We start from the raw sequence: 22704 nt of genomic DNA, 5'->3' as shown, positions 1-22704 counted from the left end.
ACACGTTTTAGAACTGTGAGGCTGATAACGATACATAACGAGTCAAAGCAGACAATATCTTCGTACCTAAGAGTCGGTATTAGCATTGAATTGTGAGTAAAACTCAACTGATTTAAAGTTTCGATCTCGAATTCAAATTTGTCGGCGGACCCACAACTTTATATTTCTAAAACAAATCCAAAAGTTATTCTTCTCTCTCTCTCAATCTCTTTTATTCCCTTTAGAAACTACGATGAAACAGCTACCTAATCACACTTCCAACTTTATAATATAGTTTCCATGCACGTCCTCAACATCTAAAACAACTCGACATGCACCACCTTACTCTCTATTTCTCTCTATACTAATTAATAACTGAAAAAAATAAAAATAAAGTTGGAATCTTTAATGGAATAAAGCAAAAAAACACAAGAACACTGACCTATAGTATGAAACCCATGTTATTCCCGAGCTTATTTTCGACATCTCGAAGGAAAACCGACGTATCCGAACCCTAAATACAAGCTCAATAAGATTCGTGTAAGAAACCAAAAATTATTTTTTAAAAACTATACAGAAATTAAAAATAAAAAAAAAATAAAAAAAATGAAAATTAAAGGAAGAATAAGTGAAGAAGAAGATGATAGTGTAATGATAAGGGGCGATGATTTTTTGGTTGTAAAGCTGCAGCTTTTGTTTTTGTTATAGCTGTGTTTTATGGTGTAATGTCCAAGAGAGAGGGAAAGGGTTCGAAGCTTAAGGATGTTTTAATGATGAGGATAATAATGTTGTCTGTTTAAGGAACAAGCTTTGGTCTGGTTTTTTGGTTTGGTTCTATCAATCATGATTTGGGTTGTCAGGTTCAGGCCAGAAAGGAGAGAACTTCATCCATTCTGCTGCTTCTTCAGAGTTGTTTCCCATGGTTGACTCCTACAAAACAAAAAACACAAACTCAATGCATATTTGGTCAAAATTAGGGTTTGAACGAGATCGAACATTGACTTTTTTTTATATTTTTACACAATTTAATTGTCACGAGAGTATATATTCAGCAAAATTCTAACTTTAACACTGCTCTCCTCTCCTTTGTTCAAATATCTCAATCTCTCTTGACGTGAGATTCCACATCGGTTAGAGAGGGGAACGAAATATTCCTTATAAGGGTATGAGAATCTCTCCCTAACAAATACGTTTTACAGCCGAGAAGCTAACAATGATACGTAATGGACTAAAGCAGACAATATCAGCTAATAGTGTGTTTGAGCATTACACTTGAAGAGTTCTAGGTTAGACTCCTTAGTTCTGTTCTAAAACGAGAGCATCCTGAATGAAACGAGAAAACTTAAAGCCGAAGGAAAAATGTATCAAAATGATGAGAATACTTGCTTATGCACGAATCGTTGAGAGCTCCTATCGACTTTTTGACTTTGGGTTTGTTTTTATCGATTTGTTAGTAAGAACTCGTACCGATCTGATTCATGCACGACAAGGGCTAAAGTCGAACTCTAAACCCTAAACCCTAAGAGACATTAACCAAAATTATGGCTTTAAAAAAACAATTCAAAACAAAAGCTCTCAAAAGGAAGTTGATAGAATATATTCTCTTGTCTTTGCTCATAAAATAAACACAAAAATCTTAGATTATGAACTGAAAATTATAATAAAAAAAGAGCTAAAGAGAAAAAGGAACCCTAAGAGACAATATCATCTTTAATTCAAACTAATACCAATAAAGAAATTTAGATTTCTTTCCCCTTTCCCCCTCACCTTCAAATTATTGTTTCAATCTTATACCTAATCGATCTTTAAGCCTTCGATTTCGTGTTTCATAGAACGATCGAACTATTTGACATTTTTTTTAAAGAGTTTAAGACAGAAAATCGAAAATTTAAGAACCCGCCTTTTTATTAGATGCAAAATCAAAACTTTATGAACCCCGGACGGTCGAGAAGAAAAATAGGGTTGAAATAGAAAAGGGTGCATGAAAATTGACTCACTTCTTTGATGTTAGATGAAGAGCAGCCCATTATGAGTTCTTCCAAACCAGAAGCAGACCTTCCTCCAAGCTTATCATGATGATGTTGTTGTTGCTGTAAAGGAAAAAAAACATCATCTTATGTGACTTTCTTTGTTCTTAATCTTTCTTTTTCAAAGCTTATAATATTCCAAAGTGAAATTAAGCTAAATGGTTATGAAACGAGGTCTTAATTGATGAGTTACCTTACCTGAAAGCTTTCGTTTTGTGAGACTTGATACGAGTCATGGTCGAGAATGATCGAGGAATGGTGGAGAGAAGACGGGCAGATGATCGTGGAGATTGGATTTGAAGGACGGGTTATTTGAAATGCAGTAGTCGCCACGGAAAGATGGTGACAATGGTGGTGGTGATGATCTCCGATCCCCTCGCCGGGGGCAGCTTCTCCAATCCCGGTCTATGGAAAATTTAGAACAAATTAATTATATGGATTTCTCAATTAGATTCCCTAATCATGGCTTAATCTTCATTTTATGTTTCTAAGTTATATTCTTCATAAATTTTATTTAATTAAAAAAAAAAAAGGACAATTTCCTCTTTTTTCCATGAAATGTTTTGTTCTAAAAAAAAAACAATAACCTTAAAAATTGGAGAAAATCAATTGTAATTGAAGCATAGAAAAGTATAATTCTTAAAAAAAGAATAGTTTTTAAATAAATACGAACCTCATCAAATGTTCTCCTGAAGGGACCAAAGCTAAAATGGTCGGCTTTGAATGGTTGAATATGATCCAATCCGCCGTAAGTGGCGGCGAAATGTGGCGGAGGACAAAGGCCGCCGCCGCCGCCAACTGGGGATATATCGTCTCTCTGGTGGGTTGCCATTTGCCGAGAAGATGAATAACTCCCGCTCACATTCTCCCTTTTACTAAGAAGAACATTGTCGCCGGTAACCTCGGCGGCGGCCTTGTCGGAGGAGGACCAGTTGCACTGACGTGGCTGTGTCTGGTAAAAAATCTTAGAAACGACAAGCTCTCCTTCTCTCTCCTCCTCGTGTTGGCCCAAATGGTATTGGTGCATAACCCAATTAGTTTTTTCAGGCTTTCGATTTTTGCCGAAGTTTGTGTAAAGAACAAGGATTTTTTTGCAGCCCTTTTGGCGGCCGTTCACCATAACCGGTCGTGTTTTTCCGGTCTTGTGCCACCGTGTTTCCCCGCCGCCGCCGCCGCCTTGGATGTCGCATTCCGTTTGGATTTTTCTTCGCTTTCTTGTTCCTGTCGTGTAAGCTTTTGACGGCCTGTGGAAGAAATGCCTGCTCAACCCATCTCTTGTCACTCCTACACCCATAAAAAAAAAAAAAAAAAACCAAAATTATTAATTTTTTTCCTTTTTTTTTAAAATTATTATTTGTATTTTAACCTAGCCGACACATTTTTGTCAACCTAATAGAGTTATTCAAATTAAATAGTCGACTTCACTAGATAGATTTTGAGCTGGCCATAACTTTTTTTGGTTCGATAAATTTGAATTTAAACAAAATGGGTGTTTTTTTTGTATTTTCGTTGAAATAACGGGCATACCCCTAACTTCTGAAGCATTGATTTGAAGCTCGAGTACGAGTCAGTACGTCGTTTTTTTAACGTTTTTCATTCTAAAGGATAAAAAGAGAGAGTTTAAAGAAAGGGTTTAATGAATTACCAGGAAGCTTTTCAGGGTGAGTATAGCAAATCCCATCTTCACCATCAAGTGTAGGAATGAACTCATCAATCAAAGGGTGAGATTTGATGTCATTTTTGGCTTCCACTTTAGCTTCAAGATGTTCTATCAGTTCTTGGTCTGTTGGGTCAAATTTCACTCCTGCTGGTAGACCTAACCAATCCTGCACACTCCGCTCCAAAAATTCAACCCAACTCAATTCCAAACCGAAACCAAATAACATAACAACACACAAACCCGGATACATATTAGAGTAGAAGGTTCCGTGTTTTTTACCGACTTCACTTCCAGTTTGTGCCCGCAACCCGGGCACTGCTTCGATCCGCACTTCTGATGCTCCTCAAGCTTTGCATCAATAAGATCGGAGCTCGTGATCGACCCCAAATTGCTCTTCATGTTCATATTCTCTAATAATTCTTCGTATTCGACGTCGTTTTTTTGTTGCTTCCCTCTTTCAAGCTCGATATCAACTTGGTACTGCAAATTCTCATCACTATGAAAGAAAAAATAGGGAATTTTCACACCCCAAGGACTAAAATTGAAATCTAAAAACTGGGTTTTGTCCAAAAATGAGGAAGAAGGTGGAGAAGAACAAGTTTTGGGAAATTTAGGAGAAGAAGAAGAAAAAGAATGATATGAGATTGATGGCGGTTTGTGGGGAAAAGGTGGCCTTGTTTCTTTTGAACCCTTGACTGACTCCAAAAGCAAAAGCTAACCAACAAAATGGCCTTCTTTCACACCCATTGCTCTCTTAGGCCCAACTCCTAAACTTACAACTACATGTATGTATATTTAACATCTAAACTGGTCTTGGCTTTGTTTTAGAACACACCCACATCTCTGACACCTCGAAGTTTTGTTAGAGCATCTCGGTTCAAGTTTTTGAACATTAGAATGCATATGACAAATCTTTAAACTTTAATCTTTTAAGTTCTAAACTAAATAGACACAAACAGTAAGAATTTAGAAATGATACAGGCCAACCAAAAACATGGAGATAAAGATGAAACAACCGACAGTGATAAGTGTGTACGTGGCGAAAGCCTTTTTGAGTACAAAACTCAGATTCTAAGGCAAGATCAAATTCTCTTTCAGCCCTAAATTTCTTCATCAAGAAATATGCAATAGAGAGAGAGAGAGAGAGACTCACATGGGCATTGAGCTGGGGAGATCGTCATTATGCCTTTACCCATGAATGTTGCATAGAGAGAGAGAGAGATTAAGAAGAAAGTTGCTTGATAGGCAAGGCACATTAGCGGTATGCTTGATGGGTCTTTTTAATTACCAATTTAGATTGTAATTAACCCCGAGATATGTCCTCATTGCCTATATTCATGTATCGTTGTCAGTTTCATGGTTTTAAAATGCGACTACTATGGAGAGGATCTAGCCCTACTCCGACCGTAAATGACTTTGATACTATTTGTATCAACTTAAGTCCATCTTTAGCAAATATTGTCCATTTTGACTCATTACGTACGGTCGTTTTAGCTCTTAAAAGATATTGGAGTGGGTTTTGTTTAAAAAATTAGGGTTTTAGGAAAAACGGTGGGGGGGGTGTAGGCAAGAGGGGGTATGACGTGGTTGAAAAAGGGGAAATCTTGTGGGCCACAAAAGCAATTTGATCGGATGATGGTTAGTCTTCACGTTTATAACAGACTCCCCTTTGATCAGTCAAGAAGCAAATCATGATGAAGCTTCTTAAATGATGTGTTCCCCACCAGATTTCTACCCATGCTTCCTCATTTTGTCCCACACCCCTTTTTCTTTTCTTTTCTTTTTTTATTAAAAAAATGTAATTTTTTTTTTTTTGTTTTGAAACGTTATTTTAGATTTTTAGATTTTGAAATGTTATTGGTTCGACGTTAGGCTCACTTTTTAACTCGTAGAAAACGAAGTTTTTCTAATTACAGGTAAAAAACTTACCTACATTTTCTTTTCAATATGAATGGAATAGTTATCTTTAATCTAAAAATCTACTTAGCTAATAAGACATTTTCGTTTACGAAAACGAATCAAACATATAAAATCCTTTGTCAAGAAAAAGAGTAAAAAAAAGACAAGTGTAAAGCTAAGGCACTTACATGCTACAACTAGCATAACAGCCTAAAGTCGGAAGAAAATCACAATGTCCCCTATTCCTATTTTCGGTAACGAAACAAGTCGAATCTCTCGTACAAACAACTTTGTTTCCATTTTAATCAGTCCTATGCTTTTTTTTTTCTTCTTCTTCTTCTCTAGAATCCAAACAGATAACAAGAAGAGTCAAAATCTAAATTAATAAGCCTATAATAAGAACAACACATAAAATAAAAGTATAGAGAACGAAATATCTGGGGACCAGGAAGAATAATTTAAACTAAATATAAATGAATCCAAACCAAGAACGATCTTTAAACACAAATTACGAGAAAAAGAGCAGTGGTGGATGATATCCTACTCATATATGGCTAGTCACCTTATCCATTTATGGTTGACATTGACTAACCCAACAGTGGACCCACATAACATTGGCTTTTGGCTTCCTCGCACCCAAGCATATACGCTTTCTTAAACATTTCCTCATTGGGATATGAATCTAATAATTTTAATATGACCTGTTTATATATAAACGCATGAAAATACATTCACATGTGGACAGTTCCAAAAAACCTAAGATCAAAATGATGGCCATGAAGAACATATTAAAGCAAAAAAAAATCTGATACATGGTCTAGAAGTACCTATTTAAAGGGACCTCATGACTGGTAAGAAATATAGTCTCAATCACTACAAAAATTTTGCGGGAATTAGATTGAAATAGGATATGGATACGGCTTCTCCCGCCCCGTAAACATTCTCTATTGATGTCTAAATAGGCAAAAAAAAAAAAAAAAACAAGGAACATAAAAAATAATGATAAGAAGAAGCCTTCAAGTATGCATGAATTATATCAGTTATCTTGAATATAAGATCTTGGAGCCTCTTTCCAGAAGAAATGTACATTTTTTAAAGCAAATAGTACAGTACCTTTAGGAGAATATTTCCTCGAATGCATCCAACCAACCCCTTAGTAGAGATCTGAGTAACTGAAAGATTAAAAAGAAAAGAAAAGAAAAGAAAGGAACAGAAGAAGAGCTCTAAATAACATATAAACACTGCACTAAACTCAAATCTCAAGCATGTGTAGCAAGCAGCACTTTATTATTAAAGATTACAAAAATCAACTCAGATTGTTGCTCTTGAGGCCTTGCAAATTACAATGTTCCAAAGTACAAACATCCTGAAATTGCTTTCAGAACATGAACTTTCTTCAAGATGGAACTGTTAACTGAAAAATGCTTCACTGTTATGATAGAAGGAATAAAACATTACCATCAATAGAGATCGGGTCTTGACAAAAAGGGGTTTGCCCAAATTTACCAATTATTGAGATAAACAGGACCTCAATGCTTTTTCTTATTTTCAAAAGATAGTGACCATACACAACAAGGCTTTGAAGATAGCAATTTCTTTGTTCCATGCCGACTAATTTGAATCACCAAAAACGATTGGTCACTTTGACTTAAACTTGCTGCTGACAGAATCATAGCTTGGAACAAGAATAACTGCAGAATAATATATAAAGAAATAATTATATAGAGAAAGCGAATAAAAACAGCTCTCTTTTTTTTTTTTTTTTTTTTTTTTTTTTTTTTTTTTTTTTTTTTTTTTTTTTTTTTTTTTTTTTTTTTTTTTTTTTTTTTTTCTGTAGGAAGCAAGATAAATAGATATCATGAGGTTCTGTTTGAGCATGATAAGTACCGTCGCCATATGAGGCCATTGTCAATGGAGAAGAGAGAAGTTTTTGTGCAATTGAAGCTATATCCTCCAGAGTTACTTCGTCTACAGCTTTCAAGAAATGTTCCACAGGTTTCCTGAATAATGTGGGATACATTATATATTTAAGACATGTGTGGCCTTAAAGACAGATCACTGTTGTAATTACAAAGCTCAGCTCAAAAATAAAAAATGACTTCACGCTATATTTTTAACTTGTAATTACAAAGCTCTTAAGAAATAACATAGTGTAAGAAAAGTGGCATGGTACATATCGTTTGGATAATGTGAACAAGTGACCATGGAACAGAGTGTTCATTGAGTAATAAGCAATAACAGCATAACCACATCCTCATAAATCTTAAATCTTTCAAATAGAAAGAGTAGAATAAATGACTCAGACCATACCTTTCACCATATGTCAAAACTTGTCTGCCTATATCCTCCGAAGCCACCACCTACAAAATACAACCCAACGCCCACAATAAGTGGAGGCATTTTCAAAAACATGTTTTTTTTTAAAAAAAAAACTAAGATCCAGGTATGGTAAGGCAACAAACAAGAAGTAAAATATAATAATACAAACCCTGGATTCTAAATTCATTAGCACAGTTGACTTTGTCGACTGTTTGGCACGGTCTAGCTGCACCTGTTCAACTGTAAACAAGGGAATGTTATCAGTGATCAAGTTAGATATAGTGGTTCTAGAAATGCCAGAAAAGAGAAAGCATGACAACGGACCTTTTCCAGGCGTTGCAATGGCTAACAGTTCGCTAGCTGCAATATCAAAGGCTTTTGGCACGAAATTAGAACCCTACAAAAAAGGTGGATGTTTATAAAGGGAGAAATAAGTATTCTATCACCAAGTTCAACATAGAGGTTTTGTATTATGCTAAGTTATATATTTTTTGGTCAATAACAACGACGAAAGAATCTAAAGAGAATCATTACGGTAGTTGCTTGGATTCCAAATATGCCACTATTGTTGTAAATACTGCTGAATGCTGAAATCGATTGGACCTGTGGATACTCATTTAAGACCTGGAGATCTGTTCACAGATTAACAAATACGAAGAAGTTAACACTAAAAAACATACAACACAGGTAAACTAAGGTTGAATTGGATTGGATTGGATTGGATTGGATTGTACGGGTAAATTAAGACATGGATCTCCTCCCTTCAATCCCCCCACCCCCATCCAAGAAAAAAAAAGGATAAACAATCAAACAAACAAAAAAGAAACTCAGATACATGGCCATCAAAGTAAAAGAAATTTAAGGCTTACACAGCCGAGAGTACATCCCCTTTCCAGGTCCACCAGCTGAGAAGGACCCTCCGCCTCCCAGTAACATCTAAGAGATGAGATATATTCACAGTGATAAAGTTAAAAATGGACTAAATAAATAATGGGTGCATGTGCATGTGCATGATCTAAACCAAAGTGTCGTAAAAATCACTTAACCACAATAGATATTCATTGTTAGGACCTGAAGAATAGTTAAGGCCATAGCATCCTTCTCCTTATGCCAGCCACCGGGGAGTTCAAATGCAAGAGCAAAATGTGTCCTCCCGTCCTGAAAGAGAGGGAACAATTAACAAATGATGCCTGGAAATGAAGACTGGATGTAAAGTATACAATATTGATGATACACACCCCAGAATCACCTTGATGACGATAATCACCCCCATTGTACACTGATTTTGGCTCCTCATGAGGAACACTTGGAAGGTCAGATAGAAGTGGTTCAGCAATGGATAAGAGTTCTTCATGTTCAACACCAGATGCTGCCAGTACTATGCGAGATGCAGTATAATTTTCCTGAAGGAAGAAGATGACCGGTAAATAAATAACATCGTTAAATAGTTAATTATAAGAATAAATATGATATTATAAGCTCCCATTCAACTTACAGAAACAAATTTCTCCAAAATTGGACCACTCAAACTATTTATAGCAGACTCCGTAGCTAAAAGAGAATTTGCCAAGGCACCAGAGTAACCAGCAGCATGGATAGATTCCACGAGTAACCCATGGGGGTTGTTGGAAGCTTCAATAATCTCATCTTTCACCCTTGAAATCTGTTGAACATAAACTTTGATCTCTCAGTGAGTCAGCAGTTACAAAATTTGTGGAGTTAGGTATTAATGATATTCAAGAAGCCCAGAGAGACCTGCTCTTTGACCTCCCAGTCAAGAAAAACAGGATTCCTAACACAGTCAATAAGCAGCTCCACCATTTCAGGGACATATGACTTCAAAGCATTGAAGGTGTAGCCCATCTGCTCTCTAGCAGCTGAGGCAAGCACATTGCCACCAATTGCCTCTACCTCTCGCACAACACGCAAGTGACTTCGATTTCTTGTGCTTTTAAACGCCATACGCTCCAGCAGATGTGTAGAACCAAAACTTTCTGGAGTCTCATAAATTGAACCACAATCAACATATAGACCTATTGAAGCGGCAGGATTCTACATTGAACAAAAAAACAGATTAATTTTCCCCGACTGAAAGGAACACGAGCAGGCCAAATACAAAGAACAAGTATATAAATTCATATGGTTCCCATCTTACCGATGATGTTTCTGATGCCACTTTTACACCATTTGGCAGAGTTGTGATCTTGGTCTTACCAGGTTCAACATAATCCGGCAATGGAGGCGGAAGGTTCACATCGGATAGGGGAAAGTCTAAGGGAGGTAGTGTAGAACGGTCTCCAAGCAACCAGCCAAAGAGACCCCCAGAAGATTTATGCTTTGAGGCAACGGCACTAGAGCTTGCAAATCTATATAGTCCATTGTTTGCTTGCCCCTGAGTAATGGTTCGACAGAAACATGATCATCATTATCCATCAAAGCATTAACCAACTGGCCATACAGAATAAGCCAACTAAAACTAAACCCATTCGATAACAGTTTTGTGTTTTATTTAAACTAAGTTCTTAAATACTATTATGTTTACCTTCAAAACTTTCCTTAATTTTTTTTTTAAAAACTCTTAATTTTTTTTTTAAAAAAAAAACTGTGGATAACAGAAGGTAGAGATTATAAGCTGAATTTTCAAAAGCTAAATAATTTTACCGGACCTAAATAAATACAAATAGATGCTCAGACTGTAAAAGGTCGCAACAATTAAATCAATAACCTAGCAGCTCAATATGCTAATCACATCACTTCGACGCAATCATTTCTCACCATTGAGATTATAAACACTCACGTCCAGCTCCTATTCGGTGTCTTTCCAATAACAATTTAACGAAACAAACAATAAATTACAACGTTGAGTTCGAGAAGGCTGAAAAACTTCCAGAGCAACGAATTCCAATCCATATCTAAAGAAATTCAAAATCTAAAAGCCAAATCATCGAAAATAATCAGATGTGCGCGTGAACAAAATGTGAATAAGAGATCAAAATCAAAGAGGTCAACAGGGCGTTATCGAGGGCGGACCAAGTTTACTAACCTTCAGAGGCCTGATTCGCGAAGCTGCAGCTCTGTACATAACGATCGAACAATGTTCTCCACAAAGCGCTTTGCCAATTGAGCGTCAAATAGCCTTTATGCCTGAAGTTTGGGAATTCTCAGAGTAATAAAGGTCTAATATACGATGCGATATGTAGACACGTGTCGAGATCAGAAACTTGCCACGTGTCTCTTATTCCAAATTTGGAGTCGAATAAAAAAAATTATACCATAAATCCTTTAAAATTTTGATACAAATTTAAATTTAGTGTGGCAGTTACTTGGAATTACGTTCGGAGTTTCAATTTTTGCTCTGGGTCAGGGTTCGAGTTCTCGGTAAGTCTCCGTTTGTTTGTCTCCTCATAGTCCATTAATGGGTAGGGCGGTAATTTTATAGGGCATCCACTTTCTCTTTAGACGTGTTTTTGATAACTTAGCGGTGGTTCGATGTCCGCTTTTCGGACTTGAAACATTTGTAAAAATTACCAAATTGAATTTTGTGTAATTGGCATATTAGCTTACATTTCGTGTAGAAAATATTTAAACTGTCTTTTGAGTCCCAATGGCCTATGGATGGCCCTCTTGAAACACAAGGAAACTGATCATTCAGCCAACGAGAGAGAGCCATGTCCAATCTAAGAACAATGTACAAAAGGAGGGGTGAGGGGGGAGGGGGCAACATTTCCTAGGCGATTGCGGGGTTCCCGTTTTTTCTGGGGTCGCACACAGCCGTAAGAACACCAAAATGTGTTTGATCATTGGATATCTTTCTGCCCTTTCGACCTTTGTCAATGGCGTCTTCAAAGTTTTGAACTATGAACTGAACAATGGCTCCTGGTGCATCAATAGCTACCACTTTATGACCCCTCTCTTCCAAGAATGCTGTCTTTTCGTCTGAAAGTTCGACGTGATCGCCATCGATGAACGTCAAGTTTTCGTATTTTACTATATTTGGAATTAGCTGCAGAGACACAACAAGGCTACATTATAATGTCAACTGTTTGTGGCAAGAAATTGTGTCTGGAAATTGAGTAACAAACAAACAAACAAACAAACCTGATGATACACCCTTGACCTTTCAACAGCTGGGAAAGGTTGGAATCCCAGGGAGAAATAGTTGAGGAAAACCTGAATTACTGCCGGAATTATCTTCATTCCTCCGCTACCGCCGAGTACCGCAATCAACCGATCATCCTATGAAGGATCAAACAACATTTCCGAGGATCATATAAAGTAACGGCCCAAGCCTACCGCTAGGGAAAGGTTTCCACACCCTAATAAAGAGTGTTTCGTTCTCCTCTCCAACCAATGTGGATCTCATAATCCACCCCTTTGGGGCTCAGTGTTCTCGGTGACACTCATTCTCTTCTCCAATCAACGTGAGACTCTCCAAATCCACCCCATTCACGGCTCAGCCTCTTCACTGGCACATCGTTCGATGTCTGGCTCTGATACCATTTGTAATAGCCCAAGCTCACCACTATAAAATATTGTCTTCTTTAGATCTTCCCTTTCGGGGTTCCTTTCAAAATTTTAAAAAGTGTTTGCTAGAGAGAGGTTTCCACACCATTATAAACAATGTTTCGTTCTCCTCCCTAACCGACGTGTGATCTCATAAATAAGCTTTCGATTATGATATTAGAGCAAAGTCATGAATATCAGAAGATCCAAACCAACCAAATGAGTAAATAAGAGTTGCACCTTTGTGACAATAAGAGGTATCATGGAAGAGAGGGGCCTCTTGTTTGGCTGGATGAAATTTGCAGGCGCTGGGGGGAGTTTATCTGGAGAGATATCTGTGGGTACAGAAAAGTCTCCCATTTCATTATTAAGAACAATACCAGTAGAAGGTGAGAGAAGGCCAGCCCCAAAGTGCGCATTTACGGTTGTTGTCAATGAAACAGCGTTTCTCTCTGCATCCACAATGCAAAAGTGACTGGTTCCACTATCTCTTAGCTGACTCCACCTAGTAATTGTAAAGAACAAGTTAAAATTAGCAAACTTAGAGCAAATCTAAACATTTAAGACATCAATAACCTTGTTCGAATTCCGACAAGAGTTCGAAGAGAAAAACGGGCTGAGCGTGTTTTTTTCATTTGGCCGATACCTGTATTGATAGTAATCCGGAGGAAAAGTAGCGTTGTCGATTATCTTTTCCTGAATTTTCTTAGCAAATGATGGACTGAGCATGTTGGAGACAGAGTTGCTAATGTTCGAAAACCGAGGATCGCCCAAGTTCATTCGTTCGGCATACATGTGCTTCAATGCTTCGATTAGGCGATGTAGGCCAAGATTTCCCTTGGTGGCATCAGGATCATTGTAGCTTTTAAAGATGTTCATTACCTGTTCATTCAAGAATAGAGTCTGGAATCAAAAGGGGTTTCACAAAAGTTTAAGTAGGAGGTAAAGAGAGGACAAGACCATAGCAAAGCCAAGTGTTCCACTTGAAGGAGGTGGCATGCCATGCACTGTGTAGCCCATTGCCTCGGTAGTCATTGCCTCTGTTACTTCAACTGTGTAGTTCCTCAAATCCTCCATGGATAAAATCCCACCAGCTTCCCTCACATCCTTCACCAACTTCTCTCCGACAGCACCGTTATAGAAGGCTTGCGGCCCTTGATCTGCCACAGCCTCTAAACTCTTGCCTAGCTCAACGTTGTAGCAAGTGTCGCCTGCTTGTACTATTTTACCATTTGGTGCGTAAACTCGTCTCAACCCAGGATCGTTTAGGATCATGTCGGTAGAGGAAACTAAGGACTGTCCAACATAAGGAGATATCACAAACCCATCCTTGGCAAGCTTTATAGCAGGCTCAAATAAGGACCGCCACGCCAAACGGCCATATCTCAACCAAGCTTCATGAAGGCCAGCTATCTCTCCAGGAACTGCAATTGATAGTGGCCCTAAACTTTTGGCAGTCACATTGGTTTCATACATTTCCTGCACATTGCCAAAATGAAACAGCTTACAACTTTTCCCTCTCCTTTTTCCAGGATTGTTGGAAGGTTTTCCAGGATTGTTGGAAGGGATCGGCTAATGAAGGGAATGGTCATAAGTTTATATAAAGAATCTATCTCCATTGGTATGAGGCCTTTTGGGGAAACCAAAACCAAAGCCGTAAGTGCTTATACTCAAAGTGGACAATACCATACCATTGTGGAGAATCGTGGTTCCTAACATGGTATAAGAGTCATGCCCTTAACTTAGCCATGTTAATAGAATCCTCAAATGTCGAACAAAGAAGTTACAAGCCTCGAAAGTGTAGTCAAAAGTGACTCAAGTGTCGAACAAATGGTGTATTTTGTTCAAGGGCTCCAGAGGAGTCGACTCTCAATTAAGGGGAGGTTGTTCAAGGGATCCATAGGCCTCAAGAGAGGCTCTTTTTACTTTGTTCGAGTGGAGTATTGTTGGGAGAGAATCCTACGTTGGCTAAGTAAGAGAATGATCCTGGGTTTATGAGTAAGAATGGAATGAGGCCTTTCGCAGAAACCAAAAGTAAAGTCACTAGAGTTTATGCTCAAAGTTGATAATATCATACTATTGTGGAGAGTCGTAGTTTCTAACCCATCTTTTTACGGTGTACTTTCGAGAGTTGCAGGCTAAAAGACAACCATCTGTTCTACCAAAAGAGGGAGAGATTTTGAACCTGAGATGCAGCCAAGGGTGCAGTCTCCCGGAAATCAATAGCTGTGGTTTGCAAAGTCGATGCGGATCGGACAAGCATAAAACCTCCACCGCCTATCCCGCTCCACATCGAACCCACCACACCAAGGCACAATGCAGTCGCGACTGCAGCATCAACGGCATGCCCTCCCTGCCTAAGCATCGACGCTCCAATTTCGGAGCAGCGGCCGTCATCAGCAGCAACAACTCCCTTCTCTGACTCAACAATTTCGGGATTACTGATATCTATTCCACCAGAGTGCTTGCTTTCCTCATTAAATACTAAACCATTAATGGAACCCCCAAGGATATAGCCAACAACTACATAAACAGACTCAAACGAGTTCGAATCAGTCGCAAATGTTCAGGTAATCGTAAAACAAACGAAGAAGTAGAATTTGACATCAACAAAACAATCGCTAATGCAATAGTTCGAATCAGTCGTAAAACAAACGAGTTCGAATCAGTCGCAAATGCAACAGTTCAATCTGAAGTAGAACTTGACATCAACAAAACAATCGTAAAACAAAAGAACTCCGAAATCATTCAAGACAAACGAAGAACTAAAACAAAGTCAAAATCGTCGTAAAACAAAAGAACTCCGAAATCTCCTCGATAAGGCCGAACAATTACCCACAGATGAAACTTTTCTAGCCCTTGATTTACGATGAATCCAAAATCTAAAAGGAAAACATTCAATACAACAGGAAAAAATAAACGAAGGTGAAGATTAGCTGAACTACCTGCGATGGCAAGTAATCCAAGCGGAACTAAAATCACTCCTCTGCAACGCCTCTTGTTCACCAATTCACGGCGGCGCAGTAATGGAGATTCCATCGCTAATCCACAGATCCTCTCGATGAACACTTTAATAAGATCGCTTCGAATTCTAGCTACCAAAACGCAGAGGAAGTTACGTATTAAATAATACATCCGTCATCTTATTCATTTCTTCCTTTTTTCCAATGTAATTTTCATCCGAAAATATGATATTTCTATATTGAGTCGTTTTCAATAATTTGGCGTCCACGTGTTAAATGATAATTGGACGACAGTTCTTTTCTGCCCGACTCGTCAGCTTCTTTCGCAGCCAACTTTTATTTGTTTATTACTCTTACCCGACAAAAATGGGAAGGCTCCAACTAATTTGTGACCATTAAAATTTATTTTATTTTTTAATACAAAACACATTAAATATAATTTAATAATTTCCATCGGTACCCACTACGGTTCGAACCTGGACACAAAGAGTGGAGAACTAATTGACAATTCATCCTCTTGACCGACCGTTCGGCAGTAATCACTCGTGTGCATTGTGGTGTACCCTGCCTTGTTAGTCCTCTCTTCTACGGTATTATCTACACTATACGACACAATGCGTCTCAACAAGGATGATTGTCGGCGTCTCGTCATGAAGTAACTCAACAGTCTTTTCTTCTTCTCCCTCCATTTTTCCTCTGTATCATGTTAGTTTTCTTTGCATGTGGATTCTGTGAGGCACGACTGAAGGTCGTTGACGTATACTTGGCGTCGAGGGAAACGTGTAGGGTGAGGTTGCGAGAATTCCGGCGAGTCATCGGAATTCTCGTCCCCTTTTCCTGCCGACCTCGTTTTTTATTTTTTGATCCTTGCACTTTAAGAGGTGTCTAATAAATCTACAAAATTTTAAACCTACCGTAATTTTCTTGTATATTATTGAGGATATCATTTTTAATTATATGAAAACTATTAATTATAACATAATTAATTTATAATTAAAGTGACAATTATCAATATAAATGACCATCAATTCTTAAATTTGTAATTTATTTTTCCAAAAATTACAACTATGCCACCATAATTATAATCTAATTTGGCTATAATTAAATTACATCATGATATTACGTATCAATTAGGCCAAATTTAATAAATACAAAAAATTATCTTTTTTTAAGTCATCTTTATCTTAAATAATGATATTTCATTACTTGCTCTGTCTTTCATCTTTGACTTTGGTGCTAACAATTGGTAGCACGATTTTTTAATTGAACTCGAAAAAAATCATAATAAAAAAGTGGTTCTTTTGAAAGTTACGCTACAAAATTGGTTCATATAATGAGACAAATGAATGTACTACTGTGTCATAATTTTCAACGCTCACATTCAACGAGGGTCTAGAGCTCATTTACAAGCCGATGAAATCAACAACAATGTCAATCCCACTCGGGAGGTGGCAAATAAAGCTCCCATTTTGAGACGAGTTTAAAAAAGTACCTCTACCTACATGCACAAGTTTAAGACATGTGATTGTTACGCGTCGTTTCCCTTCAAGCCCGGCTAGCTTAGCTTGGACCGGTAGGGTTGGCTCTACTTTAATTAGTGAAAATTGTGTGAAAAATGTGCTAAAAGGAGTGGGCATTGAGTGGGAAGTTGAAAGTATAACGGGGTGGAAATCGAAATTCGAGAGAGTTGAGGGAGTTAGCGCAATAAATTTTGAAGTGAAATGAGAGACATGATAGAGCAATGACCGAAAAAAGTGAGGAACACGAGGAAAAAGCAGAGCGCGTGTATCACACGTGTTCATATTTATAGCCCTAACCCCCAATGTTTGTGGGCTTAATAGTGAAAGGCTCGTTTAAAAATAGCCCAATGGGCCATTGTTCGGCCTGCAAAAGAAATGTTAATTTATCCATTTAAAATTAATAGAAAAATCGCCATTAATTAATTAAATACATTTACACTCCTATCACTTTTAGCTCCAAAAAAATTAATATAAATTTTTTAATTTGTTTTTATTTTCTTTTCTTTTTTATCTTCCTCGGTTAATAAGATAAATAAAAACGTGACTGAGTTGGTAGCAACCACTCTATGAAGATCGAAGCAGTATTAGAGACATCTGTGGGAATATACGATCCACCAGTAGCGTCATGTGTTGCGACATAAACCCATTTCTCATTCAAACATATTTGCATTATATTAATCTTATTACACAATACAATAAAGTTTAGATGAAAATTTTACACACGCGCAAAGTAATATAATTCGCTCACAAACTACAAACTATAAATACGACAGTAATACTTATCCTACACGTCCGATACCAAGCTTGGGTTCATGAACCCACCATGGATTTCATTTCATGAATGCTTGATCTTCATCTTCGTCATGATCATGATCATCACCATTTAAGCTTGGAGGGAAAATACTGCACGAAGCAAAAACTACCCTTTTAATAAATGACTATAAATAATAATAGATAAATAAATCCGTGTTGAGTTCTAACCTTTCGAATGAGGGATTGGTAGTAGGGTTTGACCTTTTCCACGTCAACAAGAACTTTGCTCTTGCTGTAAAGGTCGTAATTGCTGGAAATGATTTTAAATATTAAATAAATTTTCAAATAAAAAAGTAAAAATTATAAAAAAAAAAAAAAAAAATTAAAATTACTTGAAAACTGAAAGCCACTTCAAATTCTCAAGATCCTCCTTGTTCATCAAGTGTCGATATGCTCCTTCCCGATGCATTGCTACAAAAGAAATATAATTATTAATCACTCCTCAAATTTATTTATATAATTAATTTACATCATACTATATACCAAAAATTAAATAAACTTACGATAAAATGAGTGATATCTGATGATAAATAATCCGGCTGAAGGTAGAGTTGTTCCATTTTCTTTAGCAACCTACGTATTATTGAATTAAGGTTAAATAAAAACTATATTCTAAAAAGGGTTAATTTAATATGTTATAAAGTAATATATACCATGTACATATAATCGTCGTGCCCCCAAGAGATCACCACATTGTCGAGTCCACATCCATGAGAATAGATTCCATATTTTGTGTTGTAAGCTGGATTATCATGGTCTATATTGTGTTTGAAGTACTGCATAATATACATCCCATAATAAAGAAATATTAGAATTTTACCCATAATTATTTTGTTTTTATTTTTAATACTTAAAATTAAAAATAAAATGAAAAGGGTAACAGTTTTGTTACCTTGTGATGAACAATTGACTTATCAAAGGCACAGCCAAGAGGATATGTATCACCTACCAAATATTTGATTAATTGATTAATTAATAATTAATTAATTGATATTAAAAAGTAGGATAGAGAAAAAAAGAACATACCAACAACAGCCCATTGAGGAAGCCCTCCAAAGATAGGAAGAAGGAGAACCTTTCCAAGATCTGAGACCCCAACGGTATTATTATTATTATTATTATTATTATTATTTTAATTTTTATAGAAATAAATAAATAAATAAATAAATATATTATATATATAATAGTAAGGAAGGAAATATGACCGTGGATAAGGGCAGTCAAGTGGAGCCAATCTTCGTTGGGATAGTCTTTTCGAATGGCTTCAGCAGATTGGAGTAAGTGCTGAATCTGAGGCTCATCCAAATCTGGATCGCTCTCATCCACCACTTCATTCAGCAGCTCACAGCATTCCCATATGCTCATTTCTGTTTTGTCCAACTTCCCATACTCTTCTCTCATTCTCTTTACCTGTTTTTCCACCAAAACCATCCTTTTTAAAACCCTAATTCCATCTCCGACTCGAACAACATAGTTTAGGACTCGTTTGAAACGACTTTATCTTGTTTTTTTTTTCATTTTTTTTACCTTTAAAACCCTAATTTCACATCATACACAATATTCGGTTATCGTTTTTTGTGACTAGAGTAGACGCAAACAATACAATTTAAGATCCGATCCAAGGGATTTTTAGTAATATCAATAATTTAATAATTTTTTAATTTCTAATTGGTAATTTAACTTATTTTTTTTAATTTTTTTAGATTAAAAAAATTAAGTAGAAATGTAATTGAACTTACAAAATCATATGTTTGGTTGATGTGGTTCAAGCGGTAGAGTTCTTCAACCGTCTTTTGCCTTGCGCTTTCTACGTCATAATCCCTGCAAAATATATTCACAAAATAGAAAAAAAATTAACATAATGTTTTTATTAAAAAAATAATTGGATACAATTTTTCCTTATCGATAAATTTTTTTCAAAAAATTACTTTTTATTAAAATATTTGGTTAAATTTTAAATTTAATACTAATAAGTTCATAAATTTATATATAAAATATAGGAAAAAATGATTTTCTTTTTTTGTTTTGAGATCATCAACTTGCAGTCATTGCAAATATAAAAATAAATAAATAAAACTAATAAACAAAGAAAATTGAGAAAGGAGATCACAAAATGACCTGAATGAATGGCCAAAGGAGTTGATTTTGGGGGCGAAGAAAACGGCGTCGTTTGGCGCAGCTTCTTCATTTTCAAATTCACCGTCCAATTCCGATTCCGATTCCTGAGAAGGCTTCTGGACCTCAGCACACGTTGCTGTAGAATTAATCACAACAAAGTTCAATCTCATTTCAATAGTTAAAAGAATTATAAAATCGAACGAGATTCGATAAGTATTGCTCTGTTTCTTTTGAATAAACATTTTCAAAAAAATTTATTAAACAGAGTAAAATCGCAGAGAGACCTCAAGAACGAACGCATCGAAGAACATATCGGAATCGCTACGATTCGAAAACGATGAAAAGATTCAGCAAAACTCAACAGAGAGATCGAAATCGTACCGTATTGCCGCTGCGCGTTGAGGATCGCCGATCGGAAATTCGAAGGAAAATGCCGAGAAAGCGACGGAAAATGAAGGAAAGTCGAATCCACAGATCGCTGAGATTTTTCCTTCTTTCTATGGTGAGTTTGGAACTGAGAAACTTCGCCTTCATTTAATGGCGGAGACGACTCCTTGCCGGAGAATTGGAATCCCTCCGAATTCTCTACTGGAAACAAAAATAAATAAATTTATTATTACTTTTTATTATAATAAACACTATTTCTTAATTTAGCAAATTTAAAATATTTAAAAATACGAATAAGACTTAAAAGCGGCGGAAAACGACGTTTTATTTGGTTGAGTAGAATAATATTCTTTTATTATTATTATTTATTTAAGGTTTTTAAGAAGAAAAAATTCAAAATACAAAGGAAAAAACATTTTAAACCGTAAATAAAATAAAACCAGAAGCAAAATTATTTAAGCCACACAATATATTCAACTGTACAGCTCGAAATTAAATTAAAGGTAAATAAATTTAGGCTTTAAATTTGAAATCCATGACCCAAGGACATGTCCCTTTCGTTTGGAGCTTTTTAAAAGATTTTATATATGAAATATACATTTACACGGTGTCAAATTTGGAAGATGACGTGGCAAAACGTGGATGGTTTATTTTTTGTAATACAAAGCGTCCACTAGGCTGGGGCTCTGTTTGAGGAGTCGCGTCAATGGGTCAAATGTTTTTATTTTTATTTGAGAATATAATAATAAACCTTTATATAAAATCACTTTTTAATTTTGGCTCCACTCATAATTGTGCTTTTAACAGCTTTTCTAATTTTGTCGTCTCTCTTGTTTTTTTATTTTTGTTTTTATTTTTTATTCTTATGTATCTAATTATTAATAAAAAGAATCTACAATTTTAGCTTAGGTAAATTAAATAAACATTCCCTTTAAAATAAATAAAATTTGTTTTTTTAATCTAATTATATATATGAACTAATTCAAATAAAAATTTATAAATATATATATATATATTTCTCTTTTAGCTTTAAGATTTTTATTAATGGATATTACTTTATAAAAGTGATTTAAAAGCTACATATTATTTTTAATTCAATTATCAATAGTAAAAATTTGATAAGTAGAAATAAATACTTTTATCGTTTTTAATATAAGTTTCTAAATTTTAATATCCATGAAAAAAAAAGTCTACCTAATTCACATCTACATCAAAATAGAATTTATTTTTACGTCATAGTCAATAAAAAGAAGATTACCCGTATATAAAAGAGTAGTAGCTCTTTAAAGTTGAATTTCACTCGAAGTAGAGTTAGTTGATGGTAAATTACCGTTTTATCCTTTAAAAAAAATAAAAAAAACGGGACTAAAAAAGAGGGTAGAAGTAGGGAACCTGAGGAAGGCAAGAGGGGGCTGAGACGCATGGGAGGGAGGCCGAGCATGGCCATAAATGCAGAAACATTGGGCGTCCTCGGAACGGCTCTCGGCGTCTTAAACTCATCGGAAACGCCATGAGTGAAGTCGCAATGAGCGTCCTTGACCAAGCACCGCCGTCCGCCGGCCGCCGCAAACTTCCTGAAAGGCTCAATGAACCACCTGTTCATTGTCGGGAATCCTTCGGTGTGCTGTCTCCGCCGCCGAATTCGGCTCCTAACTGAAGTTCGGGTGGCTTCGTGGCTTCGGGTTTAGCCTCAAATTTGGGTGTTTTATTTTCTCATATTTCTTCTCTTGCTTCTGCCCTTTTATCTTCTCCTTTTTTCGTCCTTCATATCTGCGCCAAATAAATTTGGCCTCACATTTCATGTCGCACGTGCCATAAATAAACCACGTTCGGTTGGAGTGTTTAGTGACTAATAATTTAATCACCAATAATTTCATCACTTTAAGACATATCAAACTGTTTGCTTTTTCCAAATATGATGTCTTTTCCACGAGTTTCTTAAATCTGTCAAAATCCCTAATTTAGTTACTTATTTATTTTCTTATTTTCTAATTCTTATCTCTTTTTTTTTTTAAATATATCATGTATAATTTAATTATTGATTAAAAAATAAAATAAAAATACTATTTATTGATATAAAATTTTAATAACAATAATGTGTAACACCTTAATAAACTATATGTTATTGATCAAATTAAATAATAATTTCAGAAATTAATTGTAACACTTAAATAGAATTTAAAAATTTATGTGTATAATTCAATAACTCTCATAGTACATAAATAGGACAACTAGGCGACCACTTAGATTCTTCTATGATATGGTATGACTTTTTCAAAACCCAAAAGAATTTAATTTTTAAATTTTAATATTGTTTTTTTTAATCAATTTGTAATAATACAGTATTATAAATTTAGGATAAGAATCTAAGGAACATGCTGATGTGGAAGATATTATTTTAAACTTAATTATAAGCAATTAGGAATGAATAATGCTATGAAATATTAATATCATTATTTTAATGATAATTTAAAATTTATTTATTTTAATCAAATAATAATAATAATAATAATAAT

At 35.8% G+C, this 22704-nt stretch overlaps 4 protein-coding genes across 7 annotated transcripts; all 4 read right to left on the bottom strand.

Annotated features, from left to right (window-relative positions):
• Positions 1 to 614: 614 nt before the first annotated feature.
• LOC111450605 (NAC transcription factor NAM-A1-like) lies at positions 615 to 4198 on the bottom strand. Of its 2 annotated transcripts, none has more exons than XM_023090818.1 (6): positions 3946 to 4198; positions 3652 to 3832; positions 2680 to 3290; positions 2205 to 2411; positions 1977 to 2069; positions 615 to 909 (listed from the first exon to the last, which is right to left on the bottom strand). In XM_023090818.1, the coding sequence occupies exons 1-6, from the start codon at positions 4069 to 4071 to the stop codon at positions 817 to 819; spliced, it is 1311 nt and encodes a 436-aa protein (XP_022946586.1). In that variant the 5' UTR covers positions 4072 to 4198; the 3' UTR covers positions 615 to 816. The 2 variants fall into 2 exon arrangements, with proteins under 2 accessions (XP_022946586.1, XP_022946587.1); XM_023090819.1 differs by having other exon boundaries at positions 818 to 909; positions 2200 to 2411.
• A 2595-nt stretch (positions 4199 to 6793) lies between these two features.
• LOC111450651 (mitochondrial-processing peptidase subunit alpha-like) lies at positions 6794 to 11023 on the bottom strand. The gene is made up of 13 exons (XM_023090878.1): positions 10928 to 11023; positions 10040 to 10276; positions 9640 to 9936; positions 9380 to 9547; positions 9123 to 9287; positions 8956 to 9042; positions 8754 to 8820; positions 8419 to 8516; positions 8209 to 8281; positions 8054 to 8124; positions 7876 to 7925; positions 7453 to 7565; positions 6794 to 7256 (listed from the first exon to the last, which is right to left on the bottom strand). The coding sequence occupies exons 1-13, from the start codon at positions 10964 to 10966 to the stop codon at positions 7204 to 7206; spliced, it is 1518 nt and encodes a 505-aa protein (XP_022946646.1). The 5' UTR covers positions 10967 to 11023; the 3' UTR covers positions 6794 to 7203.
• Positions 11024 to 11421: 398 nt separating this feature from the next.
• On the bottom strand, positions 11422 to 15545 carry LOC111450289 (glutathione hydrolase 3). 2 transcript variants are annotated; one of them, XM_023090332.1, is made up of 7 exons: positions 15333 to 15545; positions 14573 to 14910; positions 13348 to 13866; positions 13034 to 13269; positions 12628 to 12892; positions 11983 to 12120; positions 11422 to 11887 (listed from the first exon to the last, which is right to left on the bottom strand). In XM_023090332.1, exons 1-7 carry the CDS (start codon positions 15520 to 15522, stop codon positions 11612 to 11614), a joined length of 1962 nt encoding a protein of 653 aa, XP_022946100.1. In that variant the 5' UTR covers positions 15523 to 15545; the 3' UTR covers positions 11422 to 11611. The 2 variants fall into 2 exon arrangements, with proteins under 2 accessions (XP_022946100.1, XP_022946102.1); XM_023090334.1 differs by having other exon boundaries at positions 14573 to 14855.
• Positions 15546 to 17516: 1971 nt separating this feature from the next.
• Positions 17517 to 21924, bottom strand: LOC111450290 (inositol oxygenase 4-like). 2 transcript variants are annotated; one of them, XM_023090336.1, is made up of 12 exons: positions 21581 to 21924; positions 20183 to 20386; positions 19802 to 19937; positions 19423 to 19504; positions 18889 to 19093; positions 18710 to 18769; positions 18576 to 18628; positions 18337 to 18459; positions 18187 to 18256; positions 18016 to 18094; positions 17852 to 17933; positions 17517 to 17773 (listed from the first exon to the last, which is right to left on the bottom strand). In XM_023090336.1, exons 1-12 carry the CDS (start codon positions 21789 to 21791, stop codon positions 17747 to 17749), a joined length of 1332 nt encoding a protein of 443 aa, XP_022946104.1. In that variant the 5' UTR covers positions 21792 to 21924; the 3' UTR covers positions 17517 to 17746. The 2 variants fall into 2 exon arrangements, with proteins under 2 accessions (XP_022946104.1, XP_022946103.1); XM_023090335.1 differs by having other exon boundaries at positions 20183 to 20389; positions 21581 to 21923.
• Between the last annotated feature and the right edge of the window lie 780 nt (positions 21925 to 22704).

The sequence above is a fragment of the Cucurbita moschata genome, unplaced genomic scaffold (assembly GCF_002738365.1).
Source record: "Cucurbita moschata cultivar Rifu unplaced genomic scaffold, Cmos_1.0 Cmo_Scf00012, whole genome shotgun sequence".
Classification (NCBI taxonomy): domain Eukaryota; kingdom Viridiplantae; phylum Streptophyta; class Magnoliopsida; order Cucurbitales; family Cucurbitaceae; genus Cucurbita; species Cucurbita moschata.
This window is presented reverse-complemented; position numbering and strand designations above follow the sequence as displayed.